Genomic DNA, 24,952 nt, shown 5'->3' on the forward strand with positions numbered 1-24,952 from the left:
AACTGTGCAGTGCCAGGGTTGACTTGCATCCAGCAGGTGTGCACCTGGTTTTGTACCTTGGAGTTCACACCAGCGCGCGGATGCACCTGCGAGAATCACACAAGGTAATCACTGCCATGCTCTCTGCTTCTGAAATTAGCGCTGGGCATTCAACCTGAAGCGCTACAGCTCATCAGAAGCTGTTTGCTTTCATGGGCAATGATTTTCCACGAGGGTTGTCATCTGGAAAAGCTCGCACCCTGGCGCCGCCACTGGGCAGGCTTGGCAGGGCGATGACTGTAGATATCAGTGGCATTGAGCTGAACGCGTCCTGATTTGCCGGTTGACCAATCTCGGCGGGCAAAACGCTCTGTTGTGATTGTCCAAATTTCAGCAGAAAAGGCTTGGTACTACTGGGCATTGATCCCGCAGCGGCTGTCATTTGGGGGAGGTGCCTCAGTGCCAGCGGCCATTGTGCATGACGCCCTGCAGGTGCATTCAAAGCTTTTGATCAGGCCATAGTTGCAGTGACAAAAGTGCAGAAGCACAGCTACCCTGCCCAGCACTCTTGACTGGCGCACCTTCCCCCATGGCCGTCATCTCCTCCTCAGTGATGCCAAAGTCTGCCATGATGGACTGCATCAGCAGCTCACTCGTCTTTTCCATCCTGGAATCCTAGTTGCGTCGAATTATTGGGCTTCTGCACAGCCAAGCTCTGATGCCACAGGAACGTATGTGCAGCGTTGGATACAGTCCTTTGAAGCAGTCTAAACTTGCTTCACGATGAGACTCGCCTCGACAGTAGTCGAGCAGGCCCACACCGTCGCTAAGAGACCTGCGCAGCCGACGTGCAAGTAATTTTCATACCCAGGTGCTCAATCAATCAGTTTAGCATGAGAAGCTGCTAGTCTTATTCTTCACGCTAGTAAAGGAGCGGAGGTCCCACCGTCTTCTTCTCGGAGCTCAGAAACACTAGTACACGTTGAAGCTAAGTGTCCCTCGCAGCCGTTCCCTCGGACGGACATCCCTTATTGCAAGCACTAAAAGCCTGCAACATGACTCCAATCGACGACGATTGAAGCTGGTGCCGTCATGTGCAAGGACGCCGAGGATTTGGGGACAGGGCCGTCATGAGGTAAAGGCTGAGGTTCGACTTGCATGAAGATGAGTCAGCAGCATTGCCACCATGCCAAATGCATATGCCTGCAAGCTCTTTTTACATCATGCATACCATGATGGCTGGAGCAACAATGGCAGACTCATGTCGCGCTGCATTGGGAGTGCCGCAATATGTATGCAAGAAGATGCAATCATATGGTATTTCTCAAGCCCACTCAGCTTCCAGAGCTGCATGTCAGCCGCTCTCAAGATGCGCAGCATCATGCAGCATGCATACTTTGGGCATGGCAAGAGAGGGTGCGCGACACCAGCATCGCACACATGCGGCATGATGCTAGGAGCTAGCTCGCTCTGCTGCTGCAGCGACTGCTCATCGCCGTTTGTGGTGTGAATGCTCCCGATCTATCTGCAAGGGCTTCGTACGTTACATTTGGGGCTGACAAATGTCATCGATGATCTCCGAGACTACACGATGACATCTCAACGCAATTGCAAGGGTATGGTTCTTATAGTCCAGTAACTTAGCTGTACACTGGCAGCAGGACATGTCAATGACCAACAGAGCTCCTCACTTGCCGACACTCCATCTATTAAAGTAGCTCGGTCGCATCATGTCTGAAAATAACTGTTGTATATCTGCGTGAATTGGAACTCGGCTACGACTTGTCGCCCAGCAAACCAGCGTCCATGGAGGGCCTTCTGAGCTGCAGCTGACCCTTCAACAGTTACAAACTTCAGGTACACAAAGCCCTGCACAGCAATATTAGTCCTTGAGGGAGAGAACCAAAAGCATTAAAGTTTCAGCTCTGCAGAATGTTCGCCATCCATTCAGCCATCTTACAAGATCAAATTATATCGGAGCTCAGAACAAGCGCAAGCAAATTCAGAGTCTGCAGACACATTCCAACACATACTGAGGGATGTTTGCTGACCTTGCTATTCTTGTCCACATGTGTGTGGGACACTGGTCCATACTTGCTGCATTCCTCTGTCACATCCGTTGCTATCTCCTGGTCCCAGTCCGGCTCCGTCTCCCTGCATTGAAAATTTGCAAGATGTTATCAGCAACAACTTCAAGCTCCCAATGCAGCACTGTGACCCACTTATAGGACTTTGCAGGCCAACAGATGGAGCAAGCAGGACTCACTCTTTCGGATCGAACATGTTCTTTAGCAAGAGGCACTGAGTGGGGATGGGCGAGGAAGGCCCCAAGATGCCCTGCTCCATTGCCAGGGCCTGAGCACCTGCTGACATGACCACTGTGCCTGCTGGAACCATCGCTGGAGGCCCAGGCAGCGGACCCAAAGCATCTGCAATGAGCACACCTAAATCAGTCGGCTCAATGGGATGAAGATGAAGGGCGGGGATCAATGGTAAGAGCGGCTGAATGCACATTCTTGCTCTGGAAGCGCACTGACCTGGCATGCCCAGGCCCGGAGCACCCAGTGGAGTGGTGTTGGCGCCCGATCCTGCAACACCTGACAACCTCTGCATGAGCGCTGCTCGAGCATTTGCTGTCAGCTTCAGCCCACCATGTTCACCTGCATGAAAGCCCAACCCTTTCAGCGCCCCCTCTGTGCACTGAAGTCCAGGCCGCTGCGCACTTGCTTGTGATAAAAACTGCATGAACTCGTCAGCAGGCATGAGAAGGATGAACGTTGCTGGCCATGAGATGCACACCCTCAGCGTCATCTAGGTCCAGGCCGGCAGCAGCAGCGGCCGCGGCGGCCGTCTCTGCTGGTGTCAAGGGGGCAATCTTCACAGAGATCTGGCTCCCGGCAATGTCCAGCCCATCAAGCTGCTGCATCGCCTTTGTGGCGTCTGGTGTGGTCTGATACCTGCATGACAGGGACACCCATCAGTGGTGCAGCAATCAAAGCCTCTTCAGGATCTGCGAAGGAAAACTGGACGACACGGCAGTAGCTGCATGGCCATTCAAGAGCAGTCATTCCTTTCAAAGCAAAATCCTGCAGCGACCAGCTTTCAGACTTGCATCATGCAAAGGAAATGGCACATACTGCACAAAGCCATATCCCTGCGAACGTCCAGTAGGGTCCTTCTGCAGAGTGATGTATTCCACAGCTCCAAAAGCCTCAAACACCTGCTTCAGGTCTTGCTCCTGCATATGCATAGTAAAACCCACTGGACGCAGTTCTCAACAAAGCAACGCAGTTGTTGTTGTTGTTGTTGTCAACATGCACTAAAGATATTCATATGACTGCTCAGAGGCGTCGACTCGTCACCGTCCAGTGTTGCCCTCAATCTATTTACCTGAATGTTGGGGTGCAAGTTCCCAATATACAATTTGCACGGTCCTGTGCCAGCATTGCCGATGGTGCTCATCTGCAGCATGGAAGCGTTTTGGGCTTGGGCGGCCTCCCATGCCAAATTCTTCTCCGCCTGCGAGTACAGCAGATGAGCGTTTGCACACCTCTGCAAGGGGTAGGATTGTTCTTACTACAGCATGGCGGGGTCTCGTCTTGAGGGTGCTGCCCAGATGGATATAGCACATCAAGCCAAATGGAAAAGGTACATACCTCTGAGCTTTTCACCATCACGGCCTGACCCATGAGTATTTGGCCAGTCAGCGCCATAGCAGTCACAATGTCCGCCTGCAATGCATGCACAAGCTTAGTCAGGAAAGACCCTGGGAACTGCTAAAAAGATGTCGCCGCTCTTTAACCTTTTGGCCGATCTGGGACACTGAGAGCGAACAGAAGATGTGACATGGTTGCGGGAACACAGCTTGACGGGCCCTCACCTTGTTCGTGTACTCAATGTATGCAAATCCCTTGGACTTTCTTGTGTTGCGGTCCATGATTATTTTCACATCTTCAATCGGGCCTGCCTTTGAGAAGAACTCAAACAAGTCTCGCTCCTCTGCCTTGAGTGGCAGGTTGTAAGCAAAGACTGTGCGGATGTCACGATCAAGCTCCTTGAGCTCGCGCTCCTTTTCCCGCTGCTCTCTCACCTCTGGGGGAGTGCGTTCCCTCCTGCACAGCACATTTCTTCCGATTCATGCCGCTCACACCACATACGCACGCACCTCAGTGCGACATCTCTCAAGAATGACCTGCGCATGTAGGAATGCCCTGTGCAAGTGGAGCAACAGCAGCAATATCAGAGGAAGATTGCACGCAATGCATTATGCCTAGGACCAATAAGCTCCCACGTTCACTGGTACCAACTGAAAGAGTGCTCAGTTGCTCAGGCAATGCAGAATATATTCCAGAGGATACCAGATGATGGTGCCGAAGTTGGAAGATGCGCTGTGTGAAAGGCTCCTCCCAAAGCTTTGTACTGTGAGAAGGTGCCTCACTCATCTCCCTCTCGGACACCGGCAATTTCTCTTTCACGATGGCGCCAACAGACTTGGTGGAGGTATGACTTGTGGGGTTTGACAGGCTCAAGTGGCATGATGCTCATCTGGCACACAAGTGGTGCACACCTCTTCTCCAAACTGCGCGGCCGACTGCTGTGCTTCCTGTCGCGCTCAGATCGATGGTGATCATGTGAGGAATGGTGACGTTTGCGCTCCCTGTCGGGTGACTTGTCCCTGTGCTCACGCTTTGAAGATTTCCTGTCCCGGTCTTGGTCCCTGGTTCTCTCCCTTTCGCTGTCCCTGTCTCTAGTCCTGTCCTTCTTCTCCCTCTTCTCACGTTTGTGAGTTCCGTCGTCCTTGTGGCCATTTGCGTCCTTTGCTTCTAATTGCTTCTCCAAGTATGCATACCTGCATTCCACAATCATCCCTCGAGACAAGATCACTGATACAGGTGTTAAGAACATTGAACAACAAAACAAGCAGAGATCAGATTCATATATGGCACGTTCTCTGGTTGTGAGGTTCTGTTGCTGCAGGACCCAAGAAGGAATGGCAACCACAAGAAGCTAGGCCTGAATGTATTGCCACTGAAGAAAACACGCAGGACTACCACAGCACAGCAAGTATAACTTGCAGGCAGACACACACGACGAGAAAAATGTGCACTGATCTAAGTCGACAGGGGCTGCCACAGAGCTGGCAGAAGGCACGGTGGTCCACATACACACATGTGTCGTATGTCCAAATCATGGCACATAATGATAGGGCACAGGTAAGGCTAGATAGAAGAGTACTCACTCATCAAACTCTGCCATGAAGGAAAACGACCTCCACACTCAATTTGATGGGTACTTGTAACAATGGAGTATTACATGCAGACTGATCAATATTTGATACAACGAGGAGTTCTGTAAGGAAAAGGAATGAAAAAGTCAGGAGGCGGTCAGGGCTTGGGGCTGGGCTTGGGATTATGGTCTGCCATGTTGGCCTTCATCTTTCTTTTTGGCTGCCTGGGGTATTCCGATAGAGTACAGGACATAGAGTTGCCATCATCATCAACCTCGAGAATCTGAGCATCATGGCGGTGAGTCTCTCTGTGGAGTCGCTAGCAGGAGCTCCTGGGAATCTCGCCTTCATCTTCTGCATCTCGTAAATGAAAAGTGCTCCATGTGTACAGTTCATGATTCTATATTTATATTATACCCGTGCTTACTCTCACACTGTAAATGTCACAGGAGGAGGACGGTGACGCGGCTGTCGCAGACAAGCTCTCGGACTTGCAAGGTGGATACTTCACCTTGCCTGATAATCTGAGGATTCTATGCTCATGTTCAGTAACATATTCCTGCCGTTCTTCACACTGATGGCTTGTACATACGATTTGCAAGGAATGTGACGCTCTTTTGAGGTTCAGTTGTTGTTCAGTGAGCGGTGATGGAGACCTGGGCGAGCTCAACCTGGACAAGAAGAAGAAGAAGAAGAAGAAAGCAGCAGTAGTTGACATGGTGTGCCTCCTCGTCAGGTGCCTTGCGTTGACATGTGGTTCATTTGGAAAGTGCTGACTGTCAGGGATGCCTCATAGGAGGCTGTGAACGGAGAGGACGAGGGAGCAGAGGAGGATGCTGATGCAGCAGCAGGCCTGGATTTGTCACTTGGCAAAAAGAAAAAGAAAAGAAAGCCTAAGGCTCGCACGGATGAGGAGTTTGGTGCGCTTGTGGAGGACACAGAAGCTGCACCAGATGGTGAGAAGGAGAACGACGACGATGGATTGCCAGGCCAGCCCAAGCTGCCCTGGGATGGCACAGATCGCGATTATACTTACCAAGAGCTTTTGGGTAGGTCCTCTCGTTTGCTTGTACATTCTCTTCATGTTTATTGCCCCCAAATAATCGAGAGGCCTATGCTAAATTGGGTCACGACATGCATGCAGATCGTGTGTTTGGCATCCTGCGGGAGAACAACCCAGAGCTCACAGGAGAAAAGCGCCGAACCATCATGAAGCCACCACAGGTTCTCCTCCATTCATGGCGTTTGATGGCCAGTGTGTTCTGTATGCAGTTTAAAGTGCAGCTCCTTTTTGAAAGAGTGCTGCTTTGAATTATCAGCTGCGCATGCTGCAACAGGTGGCGCGTGAAGGCACCAAGAAGACTGTGTTCACCAATTTCCTGGAGTTGTGCAAGGCCATGAACAGGCAGCTAGAGCACGTGCAGGCCTTCCTGCTGGCCGAGCTAGGAACGAGTGGCAATCTGGATGGCCAGTCACGGCTGGTTGTCAAAGGCCGCTTCCTGCCAAAGGCATTCGAGGGAGTGTTGCGACGATATGTCAATGAGTGCGCACTGACCCTGCTGGGAAATTTCTTCAAAGGCATTGGGAATTTTCTGTCCGTTGCCACAATTGCCTGGATTCACTGCGGCTCATGTCTTGTATGCTGCGCAGATATGTCTTGTGCAACAGCTGCAAGAGCCCTGACACCCTCCTGGATCGTGACTCTGCCACCCGCATCATGTTCTTACGCTGCCAGCAGGTTTGCCCTAGTTCTCTGGATTTCGTGTTTGTGACCGGACACCATTGCATGGTGGACGTTGCGTGCTTTGCCATGGCCCTCACATGTGTTATGTAGCGCTGACTTTACGCTTGCCTTTCTCTCACCAGTGCGGAGCTTCAAGAACCGTGGCACCAATCAAGGCTGGATTTGTGGCGCGGACATCTCGCAGAATCAAGACTTAAGTTGAGCTTAGCAGGATTCAATTACCAAGTTATTGGAATCGGGATCATTGTGCTTGCTAGGAATGCCTGCCATCTAGCTGCACTTTCCCTGCAGTGGATAAAGGCAATCTTGTCATGTCTCTGAAAGAACGCAGGTGAAGCATGCATGGCTGTTAAAGGTGTAGACATTTCCATTGAAATGACATCTCTCAATCTAAGACCTCGGAAGGATTCCTCCAGTCATGATGCACCCTTTGAAACACCTCCCGAGTGCATAATAAATCTGCAATTGATTGTGTGGCATAAGTGCCGATTAAAATATATTTTTTCATCGCTGAGCGCTTTGCTAGCTCTCTTGACATGTGCTGCCCATCTGAGCTGCAAGGATCATATTCTGAAGGAGGCTTTGTTGAAGTTCAACGCATCGCGTCCAAGCATCATGACTTTCTTTCGCAAGATGATGCTGCATGAATCATCCAGTAATTACAAAATTAATGCAGGTTTCCACTTGCAATGATTGCCACTGGCCGCAAATATAGTCCTATCCTGTTGGACCCAGTACTTCTCAGAACTTCTAAAATTCCTTGAAAAGCATGCTAGCAGAAGCATTTCTTGAAATCACGACTGAAACATTCGCACAAGCCCAGTGTTACAATGAAGATTGTCCACTTCAACCCTCAACCGCTTGGGTCACCTATTCAATTCCACCTGCTGATGTCACTATCACATCCGGTGATCATGTGGTGCTTGCTGCTCTATTACGTGCTACTCACCTTTGCAAGAATGCTTGTGCCGCAGAAAATGTCTAGGTGCTGCCTCATGCGGATGCAATCCTCAACACTCATCGCAGAACTCTCTGCCGCCTGGTGATTCTCCAGCGGCTGTAATGACAGAGCAGACAATGCGGTACGCATTGAGATCGATCTCTGTGTCCTACAGGCCTGCTCAAGCAGCCTTCAGCTCCGCCTTTGCCATCCTCTGGGAGTAACTCTCCAGCCGCGTCATGGGTGCCATCAGCAGCAGGACAATGCCGCATGCACCTATCAAGGACATGAAGTAGGCGTTCCAGCCATACGTCTGCACGATCTTGGCCAGTGGCACACCAGCGTTGGCGGCACCTGCAGAACCAGGATCCCATTTGGACATGCCCATACTCAAGCACAGGGGCTGCATGCATCTAGTCCACCCAATGCAACAGCAACGCAGAGTCCTGACTGGGTGACCTGTACGCAAAAGAAGTCAGAGCAAGAAAGAAGGGAGATCACAGCCATCAAGTGGACATAGTGAGAAGCGCACCAAGGTAGGAAATCCAGCCGAGGAATCCCTGAGCAGCGGAGACAGCGGGCTTGCGCACAACCTCAGCGCCACACAGGCCGATCAGCATCTGAGGCCCGTACAGAGCAAAGCCGACGGCAGCAACAATGATCCACTGGATCCATGCCACGTTGGGCGACACCCAGAACACGCCCAGCAGTGCGGCAGTGGCAAATGCATACGCCATGACCACCTGCACCAAATATTGGCCCCTCTGAATGTCCGCACTTTCCATGAGCACTCAAAACTTGAAGGCAGCCACACAATGAGCAGTCACACACTTCACACCATTGCTCCTACTCTTGACAGGCGCAGCAAGAGCCAAGGGGCCCAGCACCTGGACGCGCAGGCCGACGTTTCCCTTGGTGCCATCGTTGTTGCGCACGAGGTAGTCGGAGATGGCGCCTGAGGATAGGCTGCCCAGCAGACCGCCCAGCTCAAGCCCAGACACCTGGACTGCGGCGTTCTGCACGCCCTTGTCCTGCACGCACCCAGCAAGCATCATCTCAGCAGGCTCCACATTGAGCACAGTTCAGAGTTTGTTTCTCATGTGGCACAGCTGCTTATCGTTAAAATACAGAAGAGTGCACAAATATGGCTGTCACCTTGAGGTAGAAGATGAACCAGGAAGTGACGCCCTGCCGGACGACGTACACGAAGAAGTAGGAGATGGCAAACAGCCACACGTACGGGTTCTTCAGGCAGTCCTCCACCAGCAGCGTCAGCAGGCCTGGCTTGTCCTCCTTGTCTGCAAACCCCACACCATAAGTATTATTCTTTGCAAGCAATCTATACTCTTGGCCGGAGGCACCTTTGCAAAATTGGCGAGCATGTCAAATAGTCTTTTGCAAACTTCATGGTGATGTCCCAGTCCAAGCTCAATATGATCACACACCAGATGCCAACCTGCTGAGGGCTTCTCCTCCGCGACCTTCTTCTTGGGTGCACCCTCGTCAATGGGCGGGAAGCCCTCCTTCTCGGGCGAGTCCTTCATGAAGAGCAGAACCAGCACTGACACGGCCAGAGCCACGGCGCCAGGGGCAAACATGCCATACCTGAGGCACACACCCACTCGTTGCAATCCCTGCAGGCATGCCTCCCGTCTGCGCTGTGGGCAGGAGCAAGCCAACTGTGAAAGTGACCGGCCTTGTGGTACTCACCGCCAGCCGTACATGGTGGCAGCTGTGCCCGCCAGGATGGGCGCTGCAAAGCCGCCAATGTTGTTGGAGGCCGTCCAGAAGCCCCAGAAGGTGCCGCGCTCCTTGTCCGGGTACCAGAGGGTCAAGATGCGCGCGCATGCTGGAGCTCCCAAGCCCTGCAGGGAGACATGTGTAGGTGTGGGGGCCGCAACATGTGACATTCACCGGCGAAATAGGGAGAGAAGGCATCGTCTTCAGGGTGATGCACGTAGGCGGCAATGATTCTCGCCTGCAGCAGGCCGTTGAGTCCCCACAGCGCCAGCAGAACGGGGTACGAGCTTGACATTCCGAACGCGATGTTCACCAAGGCGGTTGCTGCAAGGCCCCCTGTCCAACCACAAAGTAATACCTGTGAGCACTGCTGACAACCAAATACTTGTAAGCTGAAGACGCATGGCACTAATGCCGTGTTATGTCTGCTAGCAAGTGAATCGCATGTCAGGAAATGCACGCTGTCAGTGGAGGAGCCGAGGCGGGAACCACACCGGACAGGAGGATGGTGGGTGATGTGCGCGCGCCCAGCACGCCGCTCAGGAACTTGGAGAAGCCGTAGGCGACCGGCAGCATGGAGGTGAGGCCCCCCACTGAGGTCATGTCCAGGCCCAGACTTGGGTCCTCAATCATGGTGGGCGCTGTGAATGCCAGGCTGTTACGGGTGAGGTAGAAGCTGGCGTAACTGCACCGACCAAAGCTCTTGCCAGGTCAGTGATTGCTAGCTGCTGATGACATGTCACTCTGTGTTGGGTCTTTACTTATCGGCAATCAAGCGTCTGTCCTTGCACAAGCGGGAAAACTGCTTACCCTGTGAACATGGCCATGAAAGTGATCCACCGGGTGCGCGTGAACTTGGCAGAACTGTGAGCCGAGGCCTGGTCAAGATGCAGAGGCCGTCAGTCCATTACTCGGGTCACTAATGGCAGCTAATTAGATTAATCCTCCACACAATGTATCTACTGTGTAACAGGCCTTCCTAAACACCCATTTTCGATAGTGCATACAGCCTTACCGCAGAAGAGGCATCATCAGCATCACTGCCACCTGCTGCTGCACTAGCCGCAGCACAAGTGACATCAGCGCGTCCCCGCTTGGGTGCTCCTCCTCTAGCATCAGCTGAATTAGGGCTTGAAGGCAGAGAACACCGCGTACGCGGTGGATTGATACGCCTGCACAATGAGACTATGATTTATATCGATAATAAGAAAGCGAGGGCAAAGAATGAAGCCCGGGGGTATCATTTTGCAACCACGCACTCACGTCATGCGTCAGCTCCCAGGTCAATTCTCCAAACAATGTAACAGCGAAACTGACGCAACAGCCCTTGATGCGAACTTTCCAGGGATGCGAGTACTTCACAAAATCTTTAAAGCTAAGGACATACACCTCCGTTCCCAGCTCAACAATCAGCATGTGTCAACATCATAAGCTTGCAAACTCCAAAGTACCTTGATGTCCAGAGGCCCGGAAGCCTAGAGATGTACAGTACGCTTACCCACACATGATGAAAACCTGGAAACTGTGACCTGCTCATGTGAGCAGTTGATCTCTGCAATGCCGCAAATTTCCCTTGTTTTCTGTTCACCTTGTAGCTGCGACAAAATGGGGCACGCACCTAGCGCGCAAGCTTTTCAATGGAAGTGTGGCCACCCTTAGCGCTGCCACGCCCCTTTGCCTGTCGCGGAGCAAGGCGCTGGCAACCCCAAGATGGGGGCCGCAGACAAGAGGTTGGCCGCCTTTTATCATTGCAGGTGCCCCCATCGGTCAACGGATCCTCTGCGGCCGCAAGGAACCGCGAAAGCGCGATTTGATGCTCTCCACGGTTTGGCGGTGCAATTGTGGATCATGATTTCCGCAGTACACAGTACATCGCTAATGAGGCGTATCCTCCTATAGCGCCTCGCCTAAAACAGGGGTATATAGGAAAATATAGCTATACTTCAGAGATCAAGTCGCACCAGATCTTCATGGCATCCTCAATCGCATGGACAAGAACTGTTTCATTGTAGCGAAGAAGTTTAGAGAAAGTGGTGATTGCTGCTCTATTCTTACACACAGTATTCGTGCTGTTACCTCATTTACTAGGAGACCAAAGTCACAAAGTACACGCACATTGGTTTCGAATGCTTCCCAAGATCGACCTAGCGCATCATAATCCTCTTTTGCGCGTTGGTTACCAGGTCACCTGTCACAGTTGCATCGTCTATCGTTCCAGAAGCCAACAACTTCACAGGCTTGGCAATGTACAGCAACGAGATAGGAGGTGCATAGACTGGAGTGTAACAGCAATACAAGTTCACGAACGCAGGAGCAACACCAACTCAGAAGCAGCCCCAAAGCATGAAACAGAAGCAGACCTCCCAAGCACCAGCGCTTCACGGCGAGTTGCAGTACTCAAAGCTCAGAAATCAGCAGCGCTAGCACTCAGAGAAGGCCCAAGACCACTGGGTAATGCTTCAAAGCCGCTGTCTGCAATGATTCTAACTGTCACCAAATCTGCTGTCGATGTGATCCTCTCAGCCACACGCCTTTCCTTCACTTGACTCTGGGTCGTTCTCGTTTGCCTGCAGCTGAATACATGGCACTGCCAGCCTCACAGTACTCCGTCTTGGATGCCAAGCGGATTGAGCGCATTGACGATGCCACATTTCGCTGCTACGTGGGTGGATTGAAGCTCTTCAATTTTTCAATAGATCCAGTCCTTACTGTCTCAGTTACTGTCACGGAGAGAGGGCCGACAGTCAAGCTCTTATCCACCAAGGTGAGCATCGTGGCCAATGCACGCTTTTCCAGTCTGTCTGGGAGAAAGTGCTCCAAAAGCAGACGTCATTATTCTTTCTTACGGTGCCATATGTTCCTCCAGCTTGAAGGCTCCCCGGCAGTTGTGGCAGCAAATGACAAATTCACTGCCACAATGAAAAATGACGTGCGGTGGAGTTCTGGGCCTGCTCCAGACCTGCTAGAGCTGGGAAGCGACACTTCCATTCAGGTCTGCTGGAGAATTGGTTTTCCATCATGGCCCAGCTGTGCAGTGTGACACACAACTGTGCTCAAATGACAACAAAGCACTGTGCGTCCCTGAAGGCAATACCTGGTGGGAATGTTTGACAGGTGGCCTTGGAGGTGCCAGGCTGGTTTCGAATGGTGCCAGTGAGTGCCATTGAGCGCACAGGCTGCAGCGTGATGCAAAGAGTGCTCGATAAGATGGTGCCGAGATTTCTGAATCAGCTGCAGGCAGATTATGAGCTGTGGGCGTCTGGAGATGGCTCTCGCAAGCCGATAGGGACTGGGCAGCTCTAGGTCATTCCAGTTGGTTATTCCGCAAGCCGCAGGAAAGTCAATCCTAACATTCTATTCATGTAACATGGCTTTGTGCAACTCCAAGGCGATGTGGCCAATCAGCGGTTTCGCAAAACCGCTGGACCTCTTGGTGCTGAAACACACCTGACTCTGCAAGGTACCTTAAATTGAGGTTTTGTGCCATCAGGAGTTGCTGATTGCCTTGGTGTCAGCTGAGGGTGCATCGCATGGCATGCTGCACTTTGCATGATAACCTCACGTACTTTACACCCCAAGCAGCCTTCTACCCACTCAGGCTTGCAATCAATTGAAACTGCATTTACACGAATTGCACCTCACTCATTTATGTCTGAGCTGCTGACAAAGCAACCTGCAAGTTACAATTGCAGATTCACCATATGCTCTACATATCTACTATTTGAGGACCCCTATATATGCGGGTGGGTCCTCAGGGTCCGTAGGGTTTTCCTAGGGAAGGGTCCTCAAGCCGCTATATGTGCCCGTGAATGTGGCTGTAATCAAATCCACTTTCTGGCGTGATCCCGCACCGTTTCCCAGTCTTGTCCGGGCTACCGTGATAGTAGGTGATGCTTGCTTGTCTCCTGGAGCTTCAGCCGTGGACGCACATGTATGGCCCCGAAACGAACCCGACAACCTGCGCAGGTGTGATGCGAGATCAGAAGCCCCGCCTGCCCCGCCTTGGGCCCTAGCACGGATGCCAGCGCGTAATCTAGTGCTAGCGCATGAATGTGTGATCGAGTATGCTCGTTGGTTGGAGTTTCGTGAGGGCTGAACCTGATTATGGGGTGTCTGATCATGTGCTGTGCGGTATGCAGGCTGATAATTTATTAGAATCTCTTGTGAGTTTGAGAAGGGCAGCAAGCGGATTAGAACCGGTAGGCAGGTTACTCCGGAGCCAGGCGTTGGCAACCCGAAACCATTTGAGAAGTCCTGATGTTGTGCCTCATGCAGTCGGCACAGTGTCTGCCGAAACTGGTGAGCTCCGCATTTTGCTTGCTGATATGTCAATTAAACCAGGTTCCAAACATTGCTTTCAGTTATCAACTATTTCGGTTCACATTGCTTTCAGTTATCAACTATTTCGGTTCGTTGGGATTGGTCTGCAGGTCTTGCTTCAGGTGAGCAATCAGCGAGTCAAACAGCGCAGTCAGAGGTACCGAACAGTTCCGATGAGCAGCCCATCCCTCGTAGAAGGCGAAGAGTGGCTGCTGCAGCTGCTCCGACTTCCGAATCCGACCTTGAGCAGGAGTCAGATCCAGAGTCGGGTTTGGCAGATGATAGTGATTCAGGGGCAGAGTCACAGCCAGACGCTGCTATACGACCAGCAAAGAGGCCCAAAAAGAAGCCCAAGAAGTCCACTGCACGGTGAGGTGGTCTTCTAAGCGCAGAGAAAGAGAAAGGGTGTTCAGATCACGGGTTCAACCACCTGGTACTTGGAAGTCTTGCAGCAGTGATGTTTTTTGCTGCTTGTGAGTGCAGGCTGTCCGCCAGTGAACTGCAAAAGATTGGCCAGGAGAGGCGAGCTTCTGGCAGGGAGAATACAATCAAAAAGTATGACAGCATTATCAAGAGATTTGAGGTGAAGCACTATCTCATTTCGATTCAATTTGTTGGAGCCCTGGCCTGCACTGGTTATGGATCTCAGAATAAATGCATTGCTTTTGCAGTGGTTTTTGCTCCACGATGAGGAGGGCAGGAAGCGTGCTCAGCCCTATGATGGCAACATGGTGCGGGCGGGTGTGGATGTGGCAGTGCGCTTCCTTCACTGGGTCGGCAAGAACTGGCCAGGGTTGGACTGGCCACAGAAGGCCTCCGAGCTGGTAATCTCAATTGCCTCTATCGCACTCTCTGTGAAGTTGCCTTTCTTTTGTTCACACAGGAAACCTCTGAGAACGGCAGATGTGTTGTGGCTCACAGAGGCTTAAAGTCCTGGAAGGGGCTCACAGCGCCTTGCAGAGCAGATATGCTGCGGAGCTGGCGGCCCTGCCTGCTGAGAAACGCAGAAAGGTGGGTTGACTGCACATTCTTTTTGGGTGCTGCAATGTGGCCTGTGGAAATATGACAGCCAGACCTGAGCTTCAGAATGAATTTTCTTGCATGCAGGTGTCGCTTTCCTCCTTGAAGGATGACACAACATATGGGGCAGTCTATGATACTCTCAAAAACAACATGGCAGCGAAGGGCATGCGTCCATCTGGGGGCGTGGACCCCCAGGACAATACAGTGGAGGACACTCTGACCATTGGCCAATACACGAAGTTGATGAAGCTTCTGCTAGCCTCGCCGAGTGCAACTGCTCTCAGGGACAGGTCTTCCTTTGCCTACCTGTACGCCAGCGTTGGGCGAGCAGATGATGGCAGGATGATTTTTCTGGCGGATATGATGAGCCCGCGGGAGATCAAATGCATTGGTGAGTTCCTGTGTTCTCATAAATTGTGTGCACACTTGCTTGAAGCTGAAAGAGCACTTGCCGTTCTGGATCAATCTCATCAGGCAGAATTGACAGCTGTGCAGCACCAGCTCCTGTCCAATGTTGGGCACTGAAACCCAGTGAAGTTGCAAAGTTGAATCTCTCCTGGTGCTTGCAGGGCCCTGCCCAGCATTTATGCTAGCTTTCGTGCAGAAGGGTGGCAAGACCCTGGAAAATGGGAAGGTGTCCTTCTCTGGCAGCCTGCGCCACAGAGAACCTGCCCTCTGCCCCCATGGCAGCTTGGGGCAGCATCTTGTGAATCGCTTCACTATCATGGCGGAACCCTTTCCAGACCCGCATGACTTTGACAAGTGGGTGAAGACCCCCATGTGGCCTGCCAACAACCCGAGAGAGAATCTGTCTTACACAACACAGGCAATGGCCATCAAGCGCTATGTGCGGGACGAGATGGGCGTCCATGTTAGGAAAGTCACACATATTCTCCGGGTACTGGCAACGAGGAATCTGGACGAGGAGGGCATCGATGAAAGGGTAGGCTGAGTCTCATGCCAGCAAACTACATTGCGCAGCATCTACTATTGTGATTGGTCAGTGCATTGAGTTTGTGCCCCAGTCTATGGGCTCTTGCTTGGCTCCATCGTCTCACGGACCTTTCTTTTGCAGATCATTGCACGAATGGGCAAGTGGAATTATGAGGCCATGACAAAGAGTTACCTCATGTACTTTAAGCCCGCTGGTCTTCTCGGTTCTGCTGGCTGGCCTGGCGCTGCGACCAACGACTATGAGCAGTACTGGCACCCGCGCTTCTGCGTGCAAGTGCCACAGGGGCTGGTGGATCTGCTGTTCCCTTTCCTTCCAAAGCTGCGGCAGGTGCGCGCACAGTCCTGTGTGAATGTGGGGAGGCTCTAATAAGCTACCGAGGCTCTGGAAAAATTCTGGTACCATCTTGCCAAGCCTTTGCTAACCTTGTTTTACAATTTCTGTCCCTGAAACATGCAGACTGTCAAGGAGCTTGAGAGCACGATCGCTGTGAAGAACTCCATGAAGAGCGTTCCCGCCGCCCTAGACTATCTGGCATTGGTTGTGGTGCAAGATGCTCTTGAGGATGCTGAGCGATACCCAGAGAATCCAGTGCATGCGCTGCTGCTGGGCTCGCCGCTATTCAGGTGAATTTGTTGCAGTGCAGGGCACAGAGAGTAGAATTGCCTTGTGCCAAGAGAGCAAGAAGCTTGAAGCTATGTGGCCTTGAGGCATGGACTTAGATATCCGATTTTGATAACAATTATGGTGACTGCAGGAAATTGTTGGAGCAGTATGAGGAGGACAAGGCAGCCCACAGCTTTGACAGCATGCGGCCAATGACAGCTGCCAGGCACATGCTGGAAGTGCGTGCATTCATGATGCAATTCAGGGAGTTCATCTCACAGCCCACCACTGCCAGCGGAGCATTGGCAGTGGCTGCCTACTCCCCGGTCAGGGCGGTGCAGGGACGCGGCGCTGCTCGCACCAGCTATGCCTCAGAGCTAGCCAGCCAGCAGCGCTCCTTCCAGCATCTGGAAGCCACTGTTGCGCGCATGGAGCCGAGCGCGCAGCCTGAAGGTGTGCAGTTTCTACAAGAAGTGCAAGAAGTCTCATTTCTGATCACTCCCACCACTTCCAAGCCATGCACTGTAAGTCATGCTATTGAATGATTTTCTATATGTGCTTCATGCCCTCAGGCGGATGTCTGCCTGGTCTGTACTTGCCTGATAGAGGATGCCTTGTTCCATAATTTATTGCAATGCTGCGTGAAATTCTTGACTGTGCTTCCTGTATCAGAACTAGGTTAAGTGGCTTCTCTCTTCTAGTTTGCTGCTCTCGATGGAATTTTCTAAATACATGAAGATCCGTAAAGGCATTCATTTTGATTGTTGCAGACATGGTGGAGGCGATGGAGGAGGCTTTGCTTCCAGAGCTGGGGGAGCCAGGGGATGAAGCACCCCTGCTGCAGCTATCAGCTTCATCAGGCAGCAGTCCACAAAGGACTGAGGCAGTGGCACCCATTGAAGCTGCACCCTCAGCCCATGTGGCAGCAGTGGCAGCGGCAGCGCCACCGGCAGCGGCTGAAGCTGATGTGGACAGACCGTGGGCAGCGCCTATGGTGCCCCCTGCAAGGCCGCCAGCGGCGCGTGCAGGGCCGGTGCTGGGCTCGTCCAATGTCCTCTCCAGGCCATTCGCCAGGCTGCTGGGCACTCCAGAGCAGAGGGAACAGCGCGAGCACAGCGAGATTGTGGCGAACAGCAAGTTCGTGCTTGTGCCTGGATACGGCGTTCTGCCAGTGGTGTCTATCAATGACATGATGTTGCAGCCCCAGCATGCTGCAGCGGGCGCATCAGCCCAACCAGCAGCCTTGCACAACTCAATGCTGCCTGGAGCGGCACGCGCGGCAGTAGCACCGACCGCAGGCCTGCAGAGTGGGAGCACAGGTCCTGCACAGCGTTTGCAGCGCGCAATTCCGCAGCTGAGGCACTTGGACTCCATGCAGCAGTTCTGGCAGCTCTGGGAACATGGTGACAGCCTCAGCGGCAGTGCTGCCATTAGCTGCCTGCCGCTGGAGGTGCGCAGCCAAAAGAATGTGAAGCAGCGTTTCTTTGAGTGGAAGGAGGCTGCCCTGGAAGTGCAGAGGTTGGCAGCTCAGATGCCTGCCACCCGCGCGGGGCCCACAGCAGTGCAGCGCGTGCTCACTCAGTTGGAAAATGATCGCAACGCAGCTGGGCTGTCCATGCCTGCCTTCATCAAGTCGCTTGGGAAGAAGAAGGGCAAGGCGCAGGAGGAGGGGGGATGAGTATTTTGTGCTCCATGTGCATACCGAATCTTATGAACGAAAAATGGTGGAACAGAGGAATGCCTTTTTTATGTAGGGGTTGCTTAATGGTCTACAAACAGCCAATACATGAATAAGCCAGCATGAGCAGCTTAGAGATCAAGATTAGCTTAAGAGATCAAGTCCGTGTGTGACAAATTCTGGTTCAGTGTTGTGCAGGTTACTGATATCAATGATATCATCATGTTCTATCAGTCAATATGTTATAAAGCATGCAGAAATAGCTATTGTACTGATTTTCAGTCATCAACTTTATACAGTGCAACATGCACATTGTGACTCAATGCAAGCTGGCTGCCCTCTAATGAGCAAATTTCAGCAAGTGCACAAAAGCTTCTTGTGTGAAAGCTTCCCCACTGATTTCAAACCAAAGCATCCAGCAGAAATTCTTCATGTCTGTCAGTCTTGCATGCTTGTCAAAATCCTCCACAGGCATGCCAAGCTTCACAGTCAGGCTGCTAAAATCCGCATGAGGCGTGAGCGCTTGCGAGCATTCCACAAAGTTCCATGAAACCTGTAGCAGAACGATATTCTACTTGCAGAAGTAGCAGTTAGTAACAAACACAAGGAGGGACCACATGCAATCGAGTACTTCATCAAAAGCATTCAAGAAAAGACAGGACGGGGACAGAAACTTACCAGAAACTGTAACGTTATCCAAAGATGTTTCGTCTCGTAGAAAGATGGTTGTAGCAGAATCGGAGCCAAGGAAACAGGTCCACCGTCTTGTAGCTCGTGCAGGATCGCGAGCGCATACTTCTTGACGGAACGCCAGGCTTCATTTTCCTGCGCCCTTTGTCTCGCTGCCTGCAGATCAAAGAGTTTCAAACTTACATTTGTTTCTGAAGCAAGGCAGATTCGCTGTCAGTGCACAATCTGTTCCGGAATCTGTTCCGGACTACTTGAAGACGTTAATTCTCGAGTTGCAGGAGACGTTGAGAATCAACACAGCAGTTTTTGGTGTCTAAGACTAGTAGTAGATTCGACCTCACCTTCGCAGGCGAGTGACGACGATCGTGCAGCGTCTTGCATATTCCGGATGGACTCATCGACACGGGTGCGGGTCGCAATTGCTTGCAATCAGGATCGGGCGGCCTGATCAACAGTTGTAGGAGCTTATTAAAATTTTTAAAATCAGGTTTGACGGGACGTATAACTGAAAAGGACCCTCGTCTGGTGAGAAACACAAGTTTCCGTCGAAATTCGGGATTATTGGACCACGTGCGCCTATTCTGGGCACTTTGGGGTGCCCGCTGCTTTGGGTACTCGTTGCAAGTTGATTTTTGTCCCTAATGATATGGTCCTCAGGCAGTCCTCAAAGCGGTCCTCAAACTCAGGATATGCATGCATATGACTGGTGGAGTAAGTGCAAAAATCAGGAAGACTGGAAAGCAAAAATCCCAAGTGTTGCGTGATGTAGTAGTCCTCAAGGAGTGAAGAAAAGAGTCAAAATGCATATAACTGAACATTGCATGCAAAGCGCTGATCTTGGAATTTAAAGTATATTTACAAGAAGCTGGCGACCTACTCCTTACGCCTAAGATACACTCCACACTCTATGTGATCAGTGTATGGAAATTGATCAAAAATTGCAAAACGTAGAACTTTGTGGGAGCCTTTCAGCTCCAACAGATTGTTGTGCAGGGTCCCCGGGTTGCAGGAGATGTACAGCACATTTTGGAATTCCTTCAGCAATGTAGCAGTGTCTGCGTCACAGCCTGCGAACAGACAAAGAGAGCAGCTTTCAAATATCAATGGAGAGTTACTGGGAGAGTTTGGAGTTGAAGAGTCAATGCAGGTTAGACTTTGTTGATAGTCACCTGCTCTTGGAGGATCTACAAGGATGGTCTGCAGGTCGTGTGCTTTCAGGTCCAGGCTCTTTGCTCGCTCAAATTCCCTGACGCCCTTCCAAGCAGCCGTAAACTCTTCAGCTGTCAAACGTGCAATGCTTGTGTTGGAAATGCCATTTTCCTGCAGATTGAATTCTGCAGCTGCCACAGATGCCTTGGACATCTCGGTGGCCACCACTCTCCTGCAGGATGGCAACACCGTTATGTTCATGTCGATTGGCCCACTGGCACTGGTCTCAAGTAATCATTGCTGTGTTGCCCATGAAGCCTGCAGGAGAAAAGTGACTACACCTGAAGTTGGATGCTAAAGCTACTGTGAAGTTGCCATTGCCGCAGTAAAGCTCCAGGAGGTCATGATCATTGCTGCCTCTGGTCACATCCTTTGCCCAGGTCAGCATCTTCTCGCACATCCTGCCATTGGGCTGGCTGAAGGCACCTTCCACCTGCAACCACATGGCGCATAGATCAGCGCTGTAGAGTCTATTGCACTTGCATCAGTCCCACACTTGCTTGTCAAGCTGCAGCAATTAGATATAATTTATCTCACCTGCTTGTAGATGAGGGACTGCCCATCAACCGCCAAAGTTTCGCAGACATATCCCGCATCCAGCTCTATTTTCTGCTTGTGGCTGCGCCCAATGATGTCCACATGTGGCCGTGTGCTGGACGGGCAGCTGCCCAGGATGGGCCGCAGCTTCTTTGCCGCTTCCTGCCAGTCTGGCCCCAGCTTCTTATGGTAGATCATGGTGACCATTGCATGGCCAGTCAAAGTCGTATGGAAGTTCACCTGCAAGAGCCAAGGAGCAGCGGTGCAGGTGCCATCTCAAAGGAAGTCATCCGGATGACATCCAGAAGGAAACCCCGGTGGCTGCGCACCTGGTACAGCTTTGTCTTCAAGATGGGCTGTTCCAGGACTTCCTCCATGAGCTTTGTCATAAGTTCATTGATAAGCAAAGACCCCACTGGGAATTGATCAATGCGCACTCTCTCATGCCGCTTCTCGGCGTCATCGGCAGGCTGCAACAGACATGACAACTTTGGTGAAGCTCAGCAGTCGCCTTGCAGAGCAGGAAAGCGACGCAGAGTACGTTGATCACCTTTTGAAACATGATGTAGTATGCATCGATTCCATCATGCCAGACTCTGAATTCAGCCCTGCAAAGAACAGCACAGCATGAATTCTATGCTTCCCATTCACCAAATATGCGCTTGTTACTGCGAGCAACTATACTCAAGGTGCTTACCTCATTCTATAGTGCTCACTCTGAGACTCCAACACCTCCACCTCAGGCATGCTGAAGTCTGCAAATCTGGCTTTGACACGCTCAACTTTAGCACACAACTGTTCTCCATAGCGTGCTTGATCAACTCGGGCTATCGACATGCTGGGTTTCTGATCTGCATTAGTTGGGGAGACAACCCGGGTGACAGTGCTCAAGGGACGCAAGATCGCCTGTCTTGATTGCACCCTGAAGTGCGAGCCAAGGGAGCCTAGCAATCGCATCAATGCATCGACATCATACTGCTAGGAGATACTCATACTCAGCTCTTAACATTGACCAGAAGAAGAGCATTCTGAAGTCGGCCAACTCCATCACCAAGAGTTCCGAAAGGTTCCGGAACTGGCCCAAAAGGGCAGTTGGGCTGCCCAGAAGAAGCCTAATTGGTGAACTTATAACTTAGAAATTGGGTTCATGCAGTGGTAGGAGACTTCTTGACTTGTACAAATGCAGAGAGTGCACGCGTGCCTTTGGACAACCTCGGCGCGCACAGGGCAGGCCGAAGCGCCTCTAGTTGACAAGGTCACCTGCAGGTCAGCTGAGACTCTGGATTCAAAGTTTAGGAAGTTGCCGAGCTTCAAGTTTGCGTGCCACAAGTTTGCGTGCCACAATGTGATAGGTGATCAGATCAGAAGAAAACCCAGTGAAAATGCCATACCATTGACTGCCAGTGCGCCAGTACTTTTCCAGTTGACACCACATGTATTACACAGTACTCTCGTATCGGAGGCGTCTAGACCTCATGTTGTAGACTACGAGTCTATCTGCCACATGCTATCTGGTAGTACCTTCAAATTGGGGGCAGGATCTGTGCGCGTCATGGTGCATGAACTTGACAGGTGTACCTAGCCACAGGTCACCTGAACAGGTACAGTACCTGTTCTGATGCATCTGATCCATATGGGACAACCATGGTCAATTCTAGAATCGAGATCTAGCAACTCGCCAGCCCGACTTCACAACTCGCAGCCTCCTCAGAGAGGGTGCAATGGCTGCCTCTGGATACAAACGCCATCAGGTCCGGGTGTGGATGAAGTAACTCCCCTGCACATCCTCAAATGTCAGCAATAGGGAAGCCGCCTAGTACATGTCAGAGATGGAACTTGCAGCTGCATTCTCAACATGAGGCAATACTGGCAAGGCTGAACACTTGTTTTACCCCGGAGCCGCTCACCTTGTTGCCTCGCGTTATGCGCAGGTTCTCGTCTAAGTAAAGCCACTCTATGTATCCAGGTTGTACATTGTTGAAGGGCAATGGTATCCTGCAGATGGAAGGCTCGTTATCTGCTCATTTGGGGAACCTGTTTGACTATCATGGCTGAATCTGCACAGTCAATAACACCGCAGTAAATATGTACACATTCACTGGAGCAGGGGATGCACTGCTTGCCTGGCGTTGAAAATCTCCACTCTGGCATAGTTGATGGTCACGGTGGTGCGGTCCCGGCCAGAAGCTGTCTGGTCTGCCTCACAGGTTGCACCGGCGCGTACTTTCAAGAAGGGGGCCAGCTCAACGACGTTCTGCAGCGCCCCAGGCCCTGCCTCATCCTCCAGCAGCTGGTAGTTGCCCACTTTGTTAGCCAGTAGCTTCTGCAGCGGATTCGCATCCTTGGCCTGCACCCAATAAACACAGCGATGTTCAAAGAGCTGGAGGCCTGCAAGATGCCCAACATGACTGCTGCAAATTAGCCCTGGTTACGGCACTTGCCATGGTGCCTGTTGTGCCCGGGGGTTTCTACATGTGCGAGCATGGGTGAAGATGTAAGGGCACCTGGGCAGACCATCGCAAGCGCCATCGACCAGGGGCACGCGGCGATAGGGCTGGCATTTGCTCGCCGTCTCCCGAGCTAATCACCTCATCGATGAGTCGCATCACCTAACCCAGCAGACTCTACAGTTGAGCTGCATTGACAACATGATGGAAGCACCTATGTCCACAGACTGGAATGAGAAAATTGTCCCAAGTCATGAGAGGCACCTAGGTGTCCCAAGCACATCGTGGTGTCTTTGCTCACCTCCGAATCACTATTGCCATTCTGCACAGCTGCAAGAAGGCGATCCTTTGCTGGTGTGTCTTTTATCAGGATGAATAATGTCCCTTTGTTCCCTCTTGACAACCTGAAATCACCATCAGGTGAAAGATATGTGATGTCTATCCAGCCCTGCGGTCAGGAAAAGCTAATCTGGGCATGTGCAGATGGAAAATGCGTGTATTGTTCCAACATCAGATCAATCAATTGCCTCATGTCTTTGGTCTAGCATGAGCTGGCTGTTAACAATGCATGCCTTTGTCTCGTCGCCCAAGAGCTTGAATGGAACAGGGTAGGGCACTTTGAATGGCAGCACTTTTAAGTCGAAGGCTGCTCTGTCAAATTGGAAGTCAATTCGTATGTCCTGCAGACATGCACTTTTGGGTATTAGTCAAACTTGCAATGATATCCACATCAAAAGTCTAAGCTGGGCAATGCGCACAACAGTACACCTTGTTGCAAGATCCTACGTACCTTCTTGGCAGGCGGCTCTGTCTTGCTCTTTCCAAATATTGGAAGACCCTTGCCCTTGCGGGGTGTGAAACCTGGCAACGGCCGGGAATCGGTGTTGGCTTCTGCTTCCACCTGCAGTCATGCAGTGATTGAGTGGAGACAGAGTGGCCGCAAGTGACACAAAACAAGCCAAATGATCGACTGGAGCCTCTCAAACTGGAGGGGCAAGACAACTGCTGCATACAAGGTTGAAGAACCAACGATACACCTTGAGCTGGCCAATATTGTTGCCAAAGCTGACAATATTGTTCACGCGCACACCGCTGTCTCCAACCAGTACTTCTTGATATACTGAGAATGCCTGGACACCGACAAATGTCTGCTGGATTGGTGATGCGGTGCCTGGCCGGGATGTGTAGAGGAGTTTCCAGCGACCTTCCAGAAGTGGAGATGTTGTTGGAGCCTGGACACAACACAAGCATCTCTGCCCCTGTTCATATGAATAGCATCCCAATGTGCGAGACTCATCAACCCTTTTCACAAGTGTAGGGGGGGCCTACTCTGACGCCACCACTTGTTTCGAGCTCGTCCACCGCTGCATCAAGCGCTTCCAGCTGTGTTGCATCGAGCCCACTTTTACCTCTGCCCTGCAAAGCATCTTTTCCATGCACATCATGCTGGCGCTGGGTCTGCAGAGTACAGAGTACAAGGGAGCTTGCCTCAGCTTGCATGTGATACCTGGACGCCACTTAAACAACCAATAATAATATTCCTTGCGTCCTCGGGACCTCTTTTCTGCGCATCACACACAGCTGGTCATACAATGACTGGAGACTATGGGACTATGGGTCATTGCATTGCCAAGCCTGCAGCGAATAAAGCTTACCCTCGCAAGGACCTCTGTATCAGACCTGAGGAATACTGCTGCGGTGGCTATTTTCAAAGTCCTACATTCTCTGCATGAGGACTTCTGCTGCGGATTGCCCTTAGTTCTGAAGTCCAAGGAAAAGTAATCTGGTCGGTATCCACCCGAGGAAAGCAAGGAAGGAGCTGAGAGCATCAGGTATTACTTGCAAATAAATTGTCAAGGT

General features: G+C 51.6%; 7 protein-coding genes across 7 annotated transcripts; 3 read left to right on the plus strand and 4 right to left on the minus strand.

The window, feature by feature from the left end:
* Positions 1–1,707: 1,707 nt before the first annotated feature.
* On the minus strand, positions 1,708–5,324 carry COCSUDRAFT_28136 (splicing factor, CC1-like protein; the record flags this gene model as incomplete). Its single annotated transcript, XM_005650084.1, has 11 exons — positions 5,219–5,324; positions 4,547–4,828; positions 3,860–4,091; positions 3,636–3,710; positions 3,370–3,498; positions 3,117–3,217; positions 2,779–2,936; positions 2,575–2,639; positions 2,246–2,436; positions 2,031–2,133; positions 1,708–1,848 (listed from the first exon to the last, which is right to left on the minus strand). Exons 1-11 carry the CDS (start codon positions 5,233–5,235, stop codon positions 1,708–1,710), a joined length of 1,494 nt encoding a protein of 497 aa, XP_005650141.1. The 5' UTR covers positions 5,236–5,324.
* A 128-nt stretch (positions 5,325–5,452) lies between these two features.
* Positions 5,453–7,428, plus strand: COCSUDRAFT_22793 (hypothetical protein). The gene is made up of 8 exons (XM_005650085.1): positions 5,453–5,504; positions 5,656–5,704; positions 5,846–5,925; positions 6,003–6,255; positions 6,351–6,430; positions 6,544–6,749; positions 6,857–6,944; positions 7,073–7,428. The coding sequence occupies exons 1-8, from the start codon at positions 5,499–5,501 to the stop codon at positions 7,145–7,147; spliced, it is 837 nt and encodes a 278-aa protein (XP_005650142.1). The 5' UTR covers positions 5,453–5,498; the 3' UTR covers positions 7,148–7,428.
* A 643-nt stretch (positions 7,429–8,071) lies between these two features.
* On the minus strand, positions 8,072–10,746 carry COCSUDRAFT_61796 (MFS general substrate transporter; the record flags this gene model as incomplete). Its single annotated transcript, XM_005650086.1, has 10 exons — positions 8,072–8,244; positions 8,423–8,633; positions 8,778–8,921; positions 9,046–9,188; positions 9,347–9,495; positions 9,601–9,755; positions 9,848–9,966; positions 10,125–10,315; positions 10,441–10,508; positions 10,678–10,746. 10 exons carry the CDS (start codon positions 10,744–10,746, stop codon positions 8,072–8,074), a joined length of 1,422 nt encoding a protein of 473 aa, XP_005650143.1.
* An 884-nt stretch (positions 10,747–11,630) lies between these two features.
* Positions 11,631–13,009, plus strand: COCSUDRAFT_28145 (hypothetical protein). The gene is made up of 4 exons (XM_005650087.1): positions 11,631–12,081; positions 12,225–12,394; positions 12,497–12,622; positions 12,745–13,009. The coding sequence occupies exons 1-4, from the start codon at positions 11,757–11,759 to the stop codon at positions 12,931–12,933; spliced, it is 810 nt and encodes a 269-aa protein (XP_005650144.1). The 5' UTR covers positions 11,631–11,756; the 3' UTR covers positions 12,934–13,009.
* A 4,649-nt stretch (positions 13,010–17,658) lies between these two features.
* COCSUDRAFT_32706 (hypothetical protein) lies at positions 17,659–18,460 on the plus strand. Its single transcript, XM_005650088.1, has one exon. The coding sequence runs from the start codon at positions 17,787–17,789 to the stop codon at positions 18,207–18,209; it is 423 nt and encodes a 140-aa protein (XP_005650145.1). The 5' UTR covers positions 17,659–17,786; the 3' UTR covers positions 18,210–18,460.
* Positions 18,461–19,772: 1,312 nt separating this feature from the next.
* Positions 19,773–21,482, minus strand: COCSUDRAFT_13455 (hypothetical protein; the record flags this gene model as incomplete). The annotated part of the gene is made up of 7 exons (XM_005650089.1): positions 19,773–19,966; positions 20,069–20,280; positions 20,390–20,541; positions 20,646–20,885; positions 20,975–21,097; positions 21,196–21,253; positions 21,343–21,482. The coding sequence occupies 7 exons, from the start codon at positions 21,480–21,482 to the stop codon at positions 19,773–19,775; spliced, it is 1,119 nt and encodes a 372-aa protein (XP_005650146.1).
* Positions 21,483–22,070: 588 nt separating this feature from the next.
* Positions 22,071–24,929, minus strand: COCSUDRAFT_22800 (hypothetical protein). Its single transcript, XM_005650090.1, has 10 exons — positions 24,748–24,929; positions 24,600–24,656; positions 24,422–24,508; positions 24,130–24,324; positions 23,883–23,993; positions 23,656–23,772; positions 23,394–23,540; positions 22,769–22,992; positions 22,553–22,640; positions 22,071–22,422 (listed from the first exon to the last, which is right to left on the minus strand). The coding sequence occupies exons 1-10, from the start codon at positions 24,919–24,921 to the stop codon at positions 22,393–22,395; spliced, it is 1,230 nt and encodes a 409-aa protein (XP_005650147.1). The 5' UTR covers positions 24,922–24,929; the 3' UTR covers positions 22,071–22,392.
* Positions 24,930–24,952: the final 23 nt, after the last annotated feature.

This window comes from Coccomyxa subellipsoidea, assembly GCF_000258705.1.
Source record: "Coccomyxa subellipsoidea C-169, whole genome shotgun sequence".
NCBI classification, from domain to species: domain Eukaryota; kingdom Viridiplantae; phylum Chlorophyta; class Trebouxiophyceae; family Coccomyxaceae; genus Coccomyxa; species Coccomyxa subellipsoidea.

Bases quoted from the DNA above. Each gene is read 5' to 3' on its own strand.
- COCSUDRAFT_22793 (XM_005650085.1), top strand. The intron at 5,926-6,002 runs GTGTGCCTCCTC...GATGCCTCATAG, and splicing joins AAGCAGCAGTAGTTGACATG to GAGGCTGTGAACGGAGAGGA. The intron at 6,945-7,072 runs GTTTGCCCTAGT...TTCTCTCACCAG, and splicing joins TGTTCTTACGCTGCCAGCAG to TGCGGAGCTTCAAGAACCGT.
- COCSUDRAFT_28145 (XM_005650087.1), top strand. From the start codon at position 11,757: ATGCTTCCCAAGATCGACCTAGCGCATCATAATCCTCTTTTGCGCGTT. The intron at 12,082-12,224 runs GTAATGCTTCAA...TGGCACTGCCAG, and splicing joins AGAAGGCCCAAGACCACTGG to CCTCACAGTACTCCGTCTTG. The intron at 12,395-12,496 runs GTGAGCATCGTG...ATGTTCCTCCAG, and splicing joins TCAAGCTCTTATCCACCAAG to CTTGAAGGCTCCCCGGCAGT.
- COCSUDRAFT_32706 (XM_005650088.1), top strand. From the start codon at position 17,787: ATGCTGCCTGGAGCGGCACGCGCGGCAGTAGCACCGACCGCAGGCCTG.
- COCSUDRAFT_22800 (XM_005650090.1), bottom strand. From the start codon at position 24,921: ATGCTCTCAGCTCCTTCCTTGCTTTCCTCGGGTGGATACCGACCAGAT. The intron at 24,657-24,747 runs GTAAGCTTTATT...TGTGATGCGCAG, and splicing joins ATACAGAGGTCCTTGCGAGG to AAAAGAGGTCCCGAGGACGC. The intron at 22,993-23,393 runs GTGAGCAAAGAC...TATTGGGTGCAG, and splicing joins ATGGCAATAGTGATTCGGAG to GCCAAGGATGCGAATCCGCT.